Below are 15,581 nucleotides of genomic sequence, written 5' to 3' on the forward strand. Positions count from 1 at the left end.
GCAAAGCAGAGGCTTCCCTGCAGGAAAGCTGGGAGAAATTAAAACAAACCCAGAATTTATCATAAAACACTAAGTGTCTGGATGAGAAGCTTCCAGGAAGAAGAATGAATCTGTGGAGGATCTAAGACAGTTATCCATGGCCACTAGTGAAGAAAATGATTCTTACCATAAGGCCTTGGAGCAAGGGAAGGAAGTGAAAGTGAAGTCGCTCAGTCATGTCTGACTCTTTGCAACCCCATGAACTGTAGCCTGCTATGCTCCTCCGTCCATGGGATTCTCCAGGCAAGAATACTGGAGTGGGTTGCCATTTCTTTCTCCACAAAGGGAAGGAGGCAATGACTTAAAGCTACTTAGGACAGGATCTAGCCCTGAGTGCAAAGACAGGGAATGTTTGAGTGAAGTTCTGGAGAACAGATTACTTCACAGAGCAACATCCCCCCTCAGCTAAGAACAAGGTTACAAAGCTGCCTCGGGACATGGTGGTTTCAGGCAAAAGCTGATGATTTTATTCAAAGTTTAGCATCTTACCATGCTCTGGGCTGAGTGATCTGATCTCTTTTTTTTTCAAAGTCATTGTTTTGAATTATTTAGTTAGTATAAATAATGTTAGGTGAATAATGAATTTTTCCCCTAAGGGAGCTATGTTTAGTCTCATAAAACATGTAAGGACCATATCTTGTAATTCTCCCATAGCAATGGGCATGTTCTTGGTGTACAAAGATTCCATACAGGATGATCTGAAGCCACAGAGAGCAGGAGACTCATTGGCCCATGACACGACCAGAGTTCCCTGAGCTGAGTGAAGCCACATATGAGGGAAGGAACTGCACCACTCACTTCTCAGTGACAGGTGTTACTGCTGCTGACTTGCTCTCTCTGAGATAGTAACTTCTGAAATATTAAGAGGTCTCAAAAAAGCAAGGCAGTTCCAAAGAGCCAGTTCTTTTCTATCCACGAGACTGACGCTACAGCATGGGACTGCTCATGTGTCTTCTGGGACCCAAAAGAGGGTCGTGGCTATGTAAGGACTCCTCTCAAGAAGGAGATCTCCCAGGTGAGAACTTCAGCCATGGTCCTTCAGCTGTAGTCACCCAGAAAACCAGTGATGTTCCCCAGGCCGGCAGGCGGTGTAAGCCTGAGAGGCCAGACACATGGGCTCACTAGACCTCTTCTCTGAGCCCCCTGGAGCCCCACTCAACTCCTGGAGTTAGGGGCTAGGTTTGTTAAGCATCTTCATCTGATGCCCTCCAGACTCCCATCCCACCCTTGGAGGAGCACCAGAGCTCAGGGCTCCCCTCACTCGGGACCTCCTGGAGAAGCAAGCCCAGACTTCTGTCCACAAGTGCTGAGCTGCCGGTAGGAGGAAATGAGGGAACCAAGGAGCAGAGGACCTATGTTCATGTCTGACTACAAACCAGGGTTGCCAATGAATGTGTGGAAACCAAAGATGTCAGAATATTTTAAGACTCCTCTTTAACATAAAATACATGTGCACCTGGGAACTTTTAAATTTTGAAAATGGCAATGGCATAATTACAGTTTACAAAGAAGTGCAAAACCCCACATAGATGCTACAAAATCAGGTGTTCTCACTATTATCCAAAATTTTGTAATGCTGCTACCGTAACTTATTTTTTCCTTCCAAATGGACTTTGGAAAGTGCTTTGCTTTAGTCATTGCTTTGGCTTTCCAGATGACTGCTCTGAGTGGACATGTATCAACGCAGGCCTCAGTAGATGTCCCCAGAAAGTGGGCTCAAGGAACAGAGCACAGGCACGGCCAGCACGTGTCAAGAGCACTCAGCCTGGCAAAGCTGGTCTGAGGAAAGTGGGCAAGGACCCCGTAAGAGGAAGGTTTCGTGGTGAGTGCCCTTGGCTCTCCACTTTGGGCTCACATGACCTCCTAGACTGAAAGGCTCCTCAGTCTCTAATTCCTTGTACTGTTTTCCTTCCCATCAAGATAACTGTGGACAGTGAGATGCAGTGGTTCACGGCCTGAGTAATAGAACCACATGCTCCTGGGCTGAAAGCCCAGCTCCATCATGTCCCAGCTAGGACTTGAGTGAGCTTGATGGGTCCACAACGGTTGTCTAAAGCTGCTGTGAAGTGTAAACACCATGGTGATAGACTACCAGTAGCTGGTACTGTTAACACTCACAACAGGAAATGTTATCATTATCAGCATCACAGAAAAATATATTTTCCGGTAGCCTCCAGTTTCTTGGCAGGAGACCCAATTCCTGGCAGCATCACCCTGAACTTTCACTCTCTAAGCGAATTCTGTTCAATGGCAGAATGGGAGATAGCCAAGTGGTGCTTTCTCTGTTCTTCATACATTTACCAAGATGTTAAGTCTTATTAATTATTAGTCTTGAATTATTTCTCATTAATAGTATGTTAATAAAATATTATATTTGAAAACCACATTTATAAAGATGGTTGTGAAATAAAAATGTAATTTATATCATTTGATCTAAAGATATATCATTTTTCTCCTTTGTGACCCAAATCATGTGGCCTAAATTATTTTAAAATAAATTTTCACTTCCAGAAAGACCAACAGTTTTGAGGAAGACCATGTAATTACAACACCCAACTTTGTAGCCTGGTGGCTTCTAGCACTAACAGATTAATGGATGTGGGTGCCAACACGCAGCAGCAGAGGCATAAGATCCCAAAGCACAAGAACCTCTGTGCAGCACAGCTGGGTGAAGAGTCAGCATTTCGCTTCAAGTAGAGAGATAATCCCTGACGACTCCAAATTCAATAGTGCCCTGAGCCAGAGGGGTGTGGCAGGGAGGTTTTCACTGAGCATCGCTCCGTGCAGACCTGCACCTCTGAGACCTCATTTAGAAGCAGGAAGCACTCACCACCATGCAGGCACTCAGGATGAAGGCAAACAGCACTCGAAGCATTTCAAAGGATGTAGTATATGACAGGACATGTGGAGTGGGCGGGGTTGTGTTGTTCTCCAATAAAAGCCCCAAACCATGGTCCTTGCCTCTCCAAGGGGCACTGAGGACATTATCATCTTAAAGGTTTTGAGAGATCCCTCAATAAGAATGATTAAAAATAATTTTTGCTGAGCTTTTAAAAACATCCATCACTTTTACAATGTAATAGGCCAAAGAACTCTTCTGTACACTGACTACTGACAATGTAGAAATCACCTGTAGTGGTTAAGAGCTTTGGAGTCAGACCAGCTGCTTTAAACTCTTTCTTGTGACACTCAGTATTATATGACTTTGCACCAGTTGATTAGCTTTTCTGGACTTCACGCCCTTCTTTGTAAAATGCGAACACCACCCACTGGGCTGTGAATCTTCTGTTTCATGGGTCAGGTAACCATTTTCATGGGCTTGCATAAAACTTGGCACCTGAGTATTTGATAAGTTGCAGCATGATTACTGTTCTTGGTGTTATTCAGAGTTCATAACCTGATGATATACTTTTTTCTTAGTCAAACAGAGTTTCTGTGCTGTCATTTTCCACGTACTGCAGACCCAGGCTCAAAGACTGTCTCATGCAGGAGCTGGGACAGAGACAGGCCAGAGTCCCATGCTCAGAGCTGGACCTGCCAGATGTCTACTGGGCCAGACGCTGAAGCCTGGAAACCACAGCTGCCTTCCGGACCTCTAAACTCAGGTCCACCTAACACTAACAAATGCCTTCACTCTGCCTTTCATGCCAGGCTCCCAGACTTCTGATATTCACCAGGACCCAGCACATCTCCAGGCATAATACCTTAGCAAATCTGGGCAAATCACTCCTCTGTCCCCCAAATCCACAGAAGCATGACTGAGGTTTATAGCAACAAGGCCAGGTTGTCAAGAAAAAGTGGAATCTACTTTCATATACTGTAATGAGGCTATGTCCACTCTAACCCACTCCAGGTAGACTATTTATTTAGTGCTGTGGAAGATATTTACCATTTAGGAGCTATAGAATTTGTATCATCTGGAAAATTGAGAGGGCTTCCCAGATGGCGCTAGTGGTAAAGAACCCGCCCGTCAATGCAGGAGATGTAAGAGACTGAGGTTTGATCCCTGGGTGGGGAAGATCCCTGGATTAGAACATGGCAACCTAGTCCAGTATTCTTGTCTGGAGAATCTCATGGATACAGGACCCTGGAGGGCTACAGTCCAGGGGGTCACAAAGAGTCAGGCACAACTGCAACAACTAACATACATACATATAGAAAATTGAGGAATTTGCATTTTCAGTACACCTCACTTCTGATGATGCCGAATAATTCTGGTTCTTAGGCACTCATATCTCTCTGATTTTCTAAAAAAAATGATGGATTTTCTGAGGCAGAGTCACTGGAAGCTCAGGAAGCCGCAGCTTCTGATCTCCTCTAGCACAGGATTCTTACAGGCTCGGGAGGTGTTCTGGGAAGTCTGTATATTCTTTTTCTTAAAGAGAGTTTCCTAAGTTTAATAAGCTAACAGCTCCCCAAATTTGGATCTGCCCCTGCAAATTCACTTTAGCTGTAAATTCTTCAGGTGATAAGAGAAATTAGCTTAACAAAGAGCGATCTAGTAACATTAGCGAAAAAGGCAAAAGCTACAGAAAGGACACCACAGAAAGGACTGATGTTACAGGGTAACCTCTGCAGGCAATAAAAAATCCTGGAGATATTTTCAGGAGATTTTTCCCTTACCAGTGTGCATGTGCACGCTCAGTCATGTCTGATTCTTTGTGACCACCCCACGGACTGCAGCCTGCCAAGCTACTCTGTCCATGGGACTTTTCTCAGCAAAAATATTGGCATGGATAGCCATTCCCTTCTCCAGGGGATCTTCCTGACCCAGGGATTGAACCCGTGTCTCCTGGATTGTAGGCTGATTCTTTACTGCTGAGCCACCAGGGAATCCATTCCAAACCCATCAGAAATATATTGTTACTACAAAACTTTTAATTTTTTGATTCTTTATTCTTCTCTAAGTGTCTTTACATTCACCTAACACTTTAGAATTAGTTACCTAAGTTTCTTAAGCTGCTGTTACATTTCATTAGAAAAAAAATCTAATCCTGAATCAATGTGAGTCACTTGTCTGTGGGTCTAAGCTAGATATCCACTTATGCACATGTACACACATTCCCTTGGAAGCAAGATGCTAAGCAACTTAAATTTCTGGGAAGAGAGAGTAAAAAGAAAAAGTAAGAAAGAGGGACAACCAGATCCCTGAATACTTATGCTTTTCTGCAGGCTTACAAGCAGAATTGTTTTAATTCTTTTCTATCAATTTTGAAAGGTATTATTAATTATTTCACTCCCAGGAATTAAACTCAACCCTACCCATATAAGGTATAAATTGGACAACTGCTCTTCAACTTTGTTCTTACCTAAAATGTATTTAAATGAATATTTGGTTCATGTAGTTTCATAATAATTAGTTCAAGAAAATAATGTTTCTGAAAATATAAGCCTTGCCTTAATAATAAAAAAAAAATTAGAAATCATAGTGGAACACATAATATATACTGTACATCAGCTAATAATCCAATTGTTAAGAGACCAATGGCCAGAAGAGATCACTAGAGCTCTTGAGAACAACTCAGAATTTAGTATCATATTTTAATGCTCATTCATTTGTGTAATTCCAATGATATGGTATATAACATTTGGCTATTTTTCTGACTTAAAAAAGAATGTGCAATTAATCAAGTCTCCTTTCTGGGCCATAGGCTGATTTTGAACAGGATTTTAATCCTTGCTTTAATTTTAATCCTTGCTTTAAAATTAGTGTCAAAAACAGTTTTATTATGCAAATATTCGGCAAGCATATTTTCCCTTTCATGGGCATGAAAATTCACATTTGAACCTTATAATTAAATTAACCCATCAAGGGAATCATGCATGAAATTAGTATTTCAAGATAAAAAGTGACTATATGGGCAAGACTGGTGTCACGATGTCAAAAATTGTAGTTGAACTATAGTCTTTGAACTCCCTTCATATTGTAATGATATGGTGACTTTATATTTTAGGTATCATTTAAAAATAGCACATACCAAGGGCAACTCTAGCCGCAGATGCATCATAATTGATCCAGAAGGACACCCATGAGAGAATTGTAATTAGGATAGAGGGCATGTAGGTCTGGAGAATGAAGTATCCAATGTTTCTCTTCAACCGAAAGCTCAGTGAGAGCCGAGGGTAGGCACCTACGGTAAACAGACAGGGATTACACTGGAGATCAGACACAGCAGACAGAGAGTTTGCTTTGACTTCCACAGGTCAACAGCATGCATTTGAAAAGCCCAGAATGGAGGGGTGGTCCACAACCATGCAACCTGCCTCCACCACCTAAGTTCCATTGAGAACTTGGGAGATGAAAGATTTTCAGTCTACATATGAGGTCATGATGAGGCTACTCTTCTCTTATATACTCAGCTGAAAACTGTCCCTGAGAAAACTCGGGGAAAGTTTTTAGCTTAGAATTTCGAATAGTGACAACTCTCTTATTTATTTTTCAACTAATAATCTCCTCCTCCACTGTAAATAGCGGAGATTTGGCTCAAGGCTTTACTGAGCAAAATGGTTTCTATCAGTCCTCCTCCGTCAGCCCATCTAGAGCAACAGTGCAGATGTCTGAGGCACTGACCTTGGACCCCCTGGAACAGCTCAGGGACCCCCTCCCCAAGAGCGTGAGAGGCACAGAGGGTAGTGGCATATCTGAGATGCTCTGCTCCGACCACAGGAAAGGCATCAAAGAGGGCTGAGAAGAAGCATCCGGTCTGCTTTCCTGTATTGAATCCAGGGTTAACCTCCTACTGTGTACATTCCACTCAGACACTCGTGAACCCCACCGCCACCGCCAGTGCAGAGAGGAAACAGCCCACTGCCATGCCACCTGTACATTTACCTTTTCTGTCTGATTTTGGTTCTTCGCTGGGGAGCAGGCATGTATGGCCTCCCTTTCTTCCTGACCATTTCAAAAATCGACTTTACCAGTTTCAAGTCGCTCAGCTCCTAATTTTCTGGACTCGACTGAGGCTGCTGGAAGGTCAGCCTTCCCTACTCATCAGATTCCTTGCCTCCTCCCCTCCCACCTTCACTGATGGGTGGTGCTCTCTTCCTGAGATTCACCCACCCAGAGTTTCAGGAGACCTCGCTTTTCTTGCCGTCCTCCTGCTCCAAGCCTGACAGGCTCACGTTCCCCTCCTGCCTCCAAATATGTGCATTTTCCTGACTTCACATTCCTTTCTGGTTTTGTCACTACAGTCGATCCCTTTTCCAGTCTGATTCGCTCATATGACTATTTCTTCTATGTAGTAAATGAAAGACTTTAATTTCCAGGCGTCTACTTTAGCATTAACCACATTTTCAGCCAAAAGTATATAAAGGAGAAAAGAAAGAGCCTAATGCACACATTTAAAAGCTGACAATCTGGAAATTTTCTCCAATCTCTCGTGTGCTTGTATGTGTGTATAGTTTATTTTATATAACTCTGATCAAATGCATATATTGTATTGTTACCATAACATAAACATTTTCATCCTTATTACAAATTACTTACATATACAGTTTAAAAATTTTCCATCAAATATATACACATATATTCTATAGTTTATAAATACATTTTCCTGAATGTGATAAATTTAGGGTATTTCCATTGTTGCAAAACTTTAAGTAATATTCTTAGGAATACCTTTGAGCAGAGTCCTTTCATTATATTTAAAATTATTTCCTTAGAATGAATGTGTCAAAAGAGGAATCGTTAGGCCAATGTTGCAGGCTTTTGATACATAGCCCCAAATTAGTTTGCAAAAGAACAACACCAGAGAACATGTCACTATGAGTACTTTATAGAAGTGCCTGTCTCATTTTGTAAACAACAGTATTACATGTTGTTTAGTCGCTAAGTCATGTCTGACTCTTTGTGACTCCATGGATGGTAACCACCAGGCCCTTCTGTCTATGGGATTTCCCAAGCAAGAGTATTGCAGTGGGTTGCCATTTTCTTCTCCAGGGGATCTTTCCAATTCAGGGATTGAACCCATGTCTCCTGTACTGGCAGGGGAATTCTTGACTGGTAAGCCACAAGGGAAGCCCCTTAACAATATTACATAATATTTTTAAAAAATCCTTTTGCCAATTTCCTTGGGAAAAATTTGTCAAATCACTTTTTTAAATTGATTACGTCTTAATGCTTTTTTTCCCCAGATTTTAATCTTATCAGTTCAGTCACTCAGTCATGTTCAACTCTTTGTGACCCCATGGACTACAGCACACAATGCTTCCCTGTACATCACCAACTCCTTCAGCTTGCTCAAACTCATGTTCATTGAGTCAGTGATGCCATCCAACCATCTCATCCTCTGTCATCCCCATCTCTTTCTGCCTTCAATTTTCCCAGCATCAGTGTCTTTTCCAATGAGTCAGTTTTTTGCATCAGATGGCCAAAATATTGGAGCTTCAGCATCAGTCCTTCCAATGAACATTCAGGACCAACTTTCTTTAGGATGGACTGGTTGGATCTCCTTGCAATCCAAGGGATTCTCAAGAGTTTTCTCCAACACCACAGTTCAAAAGCATCAATTCTTCAGTGCTCAGCTTTCTCATATGATCCAACTCTCACATCCATACATGACTACTGGAAAAAACATAGCTTTGACTAGATGAACCTTTGTCTGCTTTTTAATATGCTGTCTAGGTTGGTCATAGCTTCCAAGGAGCAAGCATCTTTTAATTTCATGGCTGCGGTCACCTGCTGCAGTGATTTTGGAACCCAAGAAAATAAAGTCTCTCACTGTTTCCATTGTTTCCCCATCTATTTGCATGAAGTGATGGGACCAGATGCCATGATCTGTTTTCTGAATGCTGAGTTTTAAGCCAGCTTTTCCCTCTCCTCTTTCATTTTCATCAAGAGGCTTTTTAGTTCTTCTTCACTTTCTGCCATAAGGGTGGTGTCATCTGTATATCTGAGGTTATTGATATTTCTCCCGGCATTCTTGATTCCAGCTTGTGCTTCCTCCAGCCCAGCGTTTCTCATGATGTACTCTGCATATAAGTTAAATAAGCAGGGTTCCAATATATAGCCTTGACGTACTCCTTTTCCTATTTGGAACCAGTCTGTTGTTCCATGTCCAGTTCTAACTGTTGCCTTTTGACCTGCATACAGGTTTCTCAGGAGGCAGGTAAGGTGGTCTGGTATTCCCATCTCTTTAAGAATTCCAGTTTGTTGTGATCCACACAGTCAAAGGCTTTGGGGTAGTCAGTAAAGCAGAAGTACATGTTTTTCTGGAACTCTCTTGTTTTTTCAATGATCCAGTGGATGTTGACAATTTGATCTCTGATTTCTCTGCGTTTTCTAAATCCAGCTTGAACATCTGGAATTTCTTGGTTCACATACTATTGAAGCCTGGCTTGGAGAATTTTGAGCATTACTTTACTAGTGTGTGAGATGAGTGCAATTGTGCAGTAGTTTGAGCATTCTTTGGCATTGCCTTTCTTTGGTATTGGAATGAAAACTGATTTTTTTTCCAGTTTACCCTTATAACTATTAACTATTTAACCTTATAAATAATCTAATTATATCATTCATTCATCTTTCTCATTTTTTGTTCCTCTTACTGTTTTTATCTATTCATTCAATTTCTTTTGATACTAATCCTTGCTTGTATTCTCTGAAAGCATTTTCCCAGTTATTTACAAACTTGTAATAGGGTAGGGTGAGGGACATATAAAAACATACATTTTTGTATATAGTTGAGTCTATCCCTTTTATTTTTTCCCTTCAATTTTTAAAACCTGTTTTTAGGTTTAGATAAGTTCCCAACAGACAACTGACTACAACCCTATTTTGAGGGTTGGTGATTATTTCAGGGTTTGACATGAAGTGAACATGCACATTGGTTTCTGTTCCACAAACAACTAACCAAGTTTTCCAACACCATTTGTGAAATAAAGCTTCCACTGACAGATCTGATATACTCTGTTGCTTTATAATATACTCCATGTCTATGTGGCTATAGATATGATGTGCCCGTGGGCCAGGTCAGAGCCTTGCCTGGGCCTTGACACCCCCGGTCCCTGGCACCACATGCTTAGCACGTGTTTCAAAAGCAGAATCATCACACATTCAACATCTTATGCTGCTTCGCATAAAAGTCAAAATAGTCACCTGGGAATTTTAGTTTCTCCAAAATGTTTTCCAAGTTAACATTAGTTTTATTTTACACCATGCCTCTGTATTAAGCATAACATTTTCTAGCCAAGAAGTATCTTTATTGCCTCAAAATAATTGCCCACATTTCTTGCCTCTGCTGATTTATACCCTTTGCTCTCCCCTTAAGAAATGTCTTTCCTTAACCATACTTCAAGGCCTTGGTCAAATGCCACATCTCCCATAAATCCTTTTCTCCCTCCAAATGTAAGTAATAACCGTCTTGAGCTATTTTCTTTCCTCTTTAAAATTATAATTGTTAACATTTACCAAGATAAGATCTTCCTTAGTAAGATGAATAAACTCCCAGGCAGAGTTTGTGAGACAGTTTTCATATACTGTCATGGTTAGCTAAATGTCTAAAGCATCTTTGGTTATTAACAAATGCTGTGTGCTGAAAGAATGAAAATAGGCATGCTTGATTTATTTAATAAGTTTAATACTCAAAACAGTCAGTAATTTTATTAAATCTTGGTTTGAAATCCTATGGCCACCTTCAACATTTATACTGAAGTACCTTCAATATCAGACCTTAATTTGCAATTTCATAGTGATCTCATGCCTTTACTAACCATTTGCAACTTTATGCTTCGGATATTTCTCACTATATCCACTCTACTTGGAACGTTATCTGATTCCATCAGGATAGACTGGCTTATGCTGTAGTAGCAAAAGACCCCTTAAATCTCAGTGACTTTACAAAAAAGATTTATTTGTTTTTTCTTTCTTGTGCTCCATAGACACTCAGCTTCCTCTCTGGAAGGCAGCTGGGACACTGTGGAAGAAGGGCCACGTGTACTTCCCATCACATTTCATTCCCCAGAGCAAGTCTCATTGTCAATCTTTATGTCACTAAGGTAGAAAAGTTCAATCCTCTCCCTGGGAATTGCAGCAAACATTTTTTGAATGACAGTGTAATCTACCATATTCCCCAACTTTCCATTTTCTGAGTCAACTTTCTCAACATTTTCCAAAGTACATTTTCTTTAGGGAAACTGTCACCTACAACGCAAAGACTGATACCCATGCAATGAAGTACAATTGATATGCTTTTGAGAACACTTACCCTGGGCAACATGGAGGCCAGTGATATAACAGCATAGCCAAACATTTGGAGGGTCATTAGTGACCTCGAGGAAGGAAATACTACTCAGATCTCAAATTATGTATTCACCAAGATACTCTTTAACACAGAACATAGAAGTAAGAAAATATACAATTTTCTTATGTGTTGAGTAAATACACTGTTTTTTAAACATGAAATACACTTTCAGATTAAAAAAATTCTTAGGGATTCACCACCTGTCCTCCCCCACAATTCCAATCTCCTAATCTCCCAGGTGGGAATGTTAAGTGGAGGAAACAATAAAGATGAATAAGAAGATGGTCTATGCTCTCAACTAGCTCCCAATCTGTCAGAGAAAGACCCATATAGAACTGGCCTCTGTAAACCAGAGGTAAGGGCTACACTACATATTCTAGAGCACAAAATTTAGGAAAGGTTTCGCATCATCTGCACTGAGAAACTCCTGGTTGAATAAGAGTCTTCATAGGCAGAGGATAAGAGCCTTCAAGGTAAAGGGTCCAACATAGTCAAATGAAGAAAAGCCTTTCAAGATGCCATGAGATAGAGACTTCAAAATGTTAATAATCACAAGAATCTTCAGAGATGTCAAGACCTATTCTTCTAGGCAAAGGCTTTTTTGTTGTTGTTTTAATTAATTAATTAATTTTAATTGGAGCTAATTACTTTACAAAATTGTGGTGGTTTTTGCCATAAATTGACATGAATTAGCCATGGGTGTACACGTGTCCCCCCATCCCGAACCCTCCCCCAGGCAAAGGTTTTGCCATTTGGTCTGCATCTTCAAGAATGCAGAGTCTCTGTTGGGCAAGGTCCTGACACTGATAAAACAGATATCCTGATGTAGCCTCTATCTGTGGAGAAAATTCCTCAAATGATCACAAGTGGCTTGATCATTTAAAGTGGAAAAGTAGTGAGCCAGCTGCACCGAAATATAACCTTCAAAAGAGCAGTAGAAGCTTACAAATTACAACAGAAAAGGCACAGAAGCTCTAAAGTCTGTGTGGCAATGTAGATGTGGTTAGGTTCCCAAGTAGACGCTGAGCCAACAAAGGTGCAGTCCCTGAACACACGTGCATTGTTCCAGTTCAGGGCTTCCTTGGCAAGACTATCTGCTGAAATGCTGATCTCAACCCTTTTTCCCCAGATGCACTAAAAGTTGTGCCAGAAACAAGGCTCTGGATTTCTTGTCCAGCCTAAATTAACAGAACTTTCTAAGGCATTAATATTGCTGAAGAATTCATAAAAATATGGATGCAGAGTATCATATCACCTCTGCCAAGTGTAAGAGCCACTCAAATGTATCTATAAAGTCACAAGGTGATATTTTGACAACTGCAGCAGAGCTGGCCTACCTACATATCTCTGTCCCCTTCCAAGGCAGCCACCAAGGGGGCTCTCCCAGGATTGCCTAGGAAACTGTGCAATGTTTTGCCTGGGAGCTCAGGGATGCTCTTGGGGTCTTTATGATGCTGTCTCATTCACTTATCTCCTTTTTTTTTTTTTTTTTTTTTTACTGTATAATACAACCTAAAGTTCAAAATGGTGCTCCTAATTTTCTCACGCTGCCTTACCAGTCACCTAAATTAAAATGTTTTCAAAACTTCCATAAAGGAAAGTAGATACAGGAAATAGAGAAAGAGGAAAAACAAACTTTTTCAAAGACTGTCTCAGTCAGGCAATAATTCTCTTTCTGATCTCCACAGTAAAGCTGGAATGGTCTGTCCTGTGACTCTGGAGCAAAGATCAGGGACATCTGAGAGATCCAGGTTCAGGCTCAGGGTTTATTTGGGATACTCCTTTAGGAAGTTGGTTGTCATCTCAGATCCTTAGTTTCCCTGTGTGTAAAATTAGGGCATGGATACAGTGAATGAAAAAGGAAAAATATAGATAAATCTTACTGCATTGATTACAAACTATTATTCTGCAGAGGAAACTATTGAGAAAATGAAAATAAAATCCACAGAATGAAAGAAATTATTTGCAAATCATGTATCTGATGAGGAACTTGTATCCAGACTGTATAAAAGTTTACAAAAAATACAAACAACCTGATTTAAAAATGGGCAAAAGACTTGAACAGATATTCCTCCAAAGAAGATAAGACCAGTGTCCAGTAAGCACATAAAAGATGATCAATATCTTACTCATTAGGGAAATGCAACTCAGAACCACAGTGAGATACCATTTCATACTATTAGGATGACTACAATCAAAAAGACAGGGACTACAATCCCTGGTAGCTCAGTGGTTTAAAAAAAAAATCTACCTTCCAATGCAGGAGACATGGATTCGATTCCTGATCCAGGAAGATTCCACAAGCTGCAAAGCAACTAAGTCTGTGCACCACAACTACTGAGCCTGTGCTTGAGACCCACAGGAGCCAAAACTACTGAGCCCCTTGTGCTGCAACTGCTGAAGCCTATGTGTCACAGCTAGAAAGCAGAACCCACCTGCCTGGCACAAGTAGAAAAGATCCAGCGCAGGAAGGAAGGCTCAAGACAGCCAAAAGTAAATTAATGAAATTATAAACACACACACACATACATATAAAGGCAGACAATAATATGCATTGGCGAGATTGTGGATAAACTAGAACCATCATGTATTGCCTAGGGGAACTTAAATGGTATGGCTACTTTGGCACTCCCTCAAAAAGTTAAAGATAGTTATCATATGACTCAACAATTGCAATTCTAAGTACATACATAATGCAAATGAAAACTTACATGCACAGAAAAACCTGTGCATGTTCACATCAGCTTTATTCCTGATAGCCAAAAAGTGGAAAGAGCCCAACATTCATCAACTTTATGTATGATTAAACAAAACATGATATATTCATACAATGGAATGTAATATTCAGTAATAAAAAGGAATGAAGTATTGATACACACCACAACATGGGTGAACCTTGAAACATGCTTAGTGAAAGAAGCCAGACACAAAGGATCATACAGTGTATGATTCCATTCAAATGAAGTGTAAAGGATAGGCAAACCTATTGAAACAGCAATTAGATTAGTGGTTACCCATAGGGTTAAGGGAAGCAGGTTGGGATAAATGAGGAATGACTGCTACTGAGTACAGAGTTTTGAGGCTGATGAAAATATTTGGAAATTGATTTGAGGAAGGTCATGATTACCAAACTGTAAATACAATAAAAACAACTGAATTACATACTTTAAATGGTTAAATTTTATGGTATATAAATTGCATCTTAAGAACTCTGTTATAAAAAAAAGAATACCTACTACATGTACTTCACTGGTACCAAACATACTGAAAGTGAAAGTCGGTTAACCGTGTCTGATTCTTTGTGACCCCATGGACTATACAGTCCATGGAATTCTTTAGGCCAGAATAAGGAGTGGGTAGCCTTTCCCTTCTCCAGGGGATCTTTCCAACCAAGGGATCAAACCCAAGTATCCCGCATTGCAGGCGGATTCTTTACCAGCTGAGCCATGAGGGAAGCCCCCAAACATACTAAATGGCCCCAAATACCCACTCAATAAAAGCAAGTTATTTTTTCCTTTCCTTTCTCTCCTCTATCGTGCTTTCTGTGCCCAGGACTCTGTAATCCAAGTGTTTTTACTATTGAACATATTTTAAAAATTGTGTGGAAGTCTTAAAAGCAATTCCAAAAGATGAAGTTAGACAAGAGCTATTTTTGCAAAGGAGGTGTTGGGCATTTCTGAAGAAATCTGGCTTCTGTAGGTCAGGAGCCCTTAAAGGAAAATTATTTCATAGCAACAAGATGAGATATTTAAGCTCCCCTTTGGTGCTGAGAGTGAATTTTATCTACTTCAGCTATTTTGCACTGAGGGATTAGTAGTACTTGGCCAGTAAGCACAGGTGATTTGTCTCTGAGGATCCTTCTAACAAAAGTCAATGGGGGAAAAATAATGGGAATTTATCTCTGGACTTTAAAAGACAATGAGATATGGATGATAATTCCTTCTTCTAACATTTCATATGATATCAGTACTAGACTTACAGTAGATGTTATTTATACACCCCATGCATAATAATTTGATTATGGGCTTTAGTTTAGGATAAAACAAAACACAGAGTTCATGAATGGACTCTATGGAAAATTAAGTGCATGTTTTAAGGGTGTGACATGCAGAGTTCAAAAAATTTTATAATTTGCTTCATTTGTTTTATAATCATAATTGTGAAGCAAACTAGTATTTTGAAAGTTGATTTTTTTAATTAATTTATTTTTTATTGAAGGATAATTGCTTTACAGAATTTTGCTGTTTTCTGTCAAACTTCAACATGAATCAGCCATAGGTATATATATATCCCCTCTCTTTTGAA

The 15,581-nt window shown here is 40.2% G+C and overlaps 1 protein-coding gene across 3 annotated transcripts in view; it reads right to left on the reverse strand.

Moving 5' to 3' along the window:
* GABRB3 (gamma-aminobutyric acid type A receptor subunit beta3) overlaps positions 1–15,581 on the reverse strand; it is a 270,888-nt gene that overhangs the window by 11,547 nt on the left and 243,760 nt on the right. For all 3 annotated transcript variants that reach the window (XM_065906527.1, XM_065906526.1, XM_065906528.1), the window contains one exon: positions 6,018–6,170. In XM_065906527.1, the coding sequence (XP_065762599.1) occupies positions 6,018–6,170 (153 nt within the window). The remainder of the gene's footprint in view (positions 1–6,017; positions 6,171–15,581) is intronic.

Source organism: Muntiacus reevesi, chromosome 15 (genome assembly GCF_963930625.1).
Source record: "Muntiacus reevesi chromosome 15, mMunRee1.1, whole genome shotgun sequence".
NCBI classification, from domain to species: domain Eukaryota; kingdom Metazoa; phylum Chordata; class Mammalia; order Artiodactyla; family Cervidae; genus Muntiacus; species Muntiacus reevesi.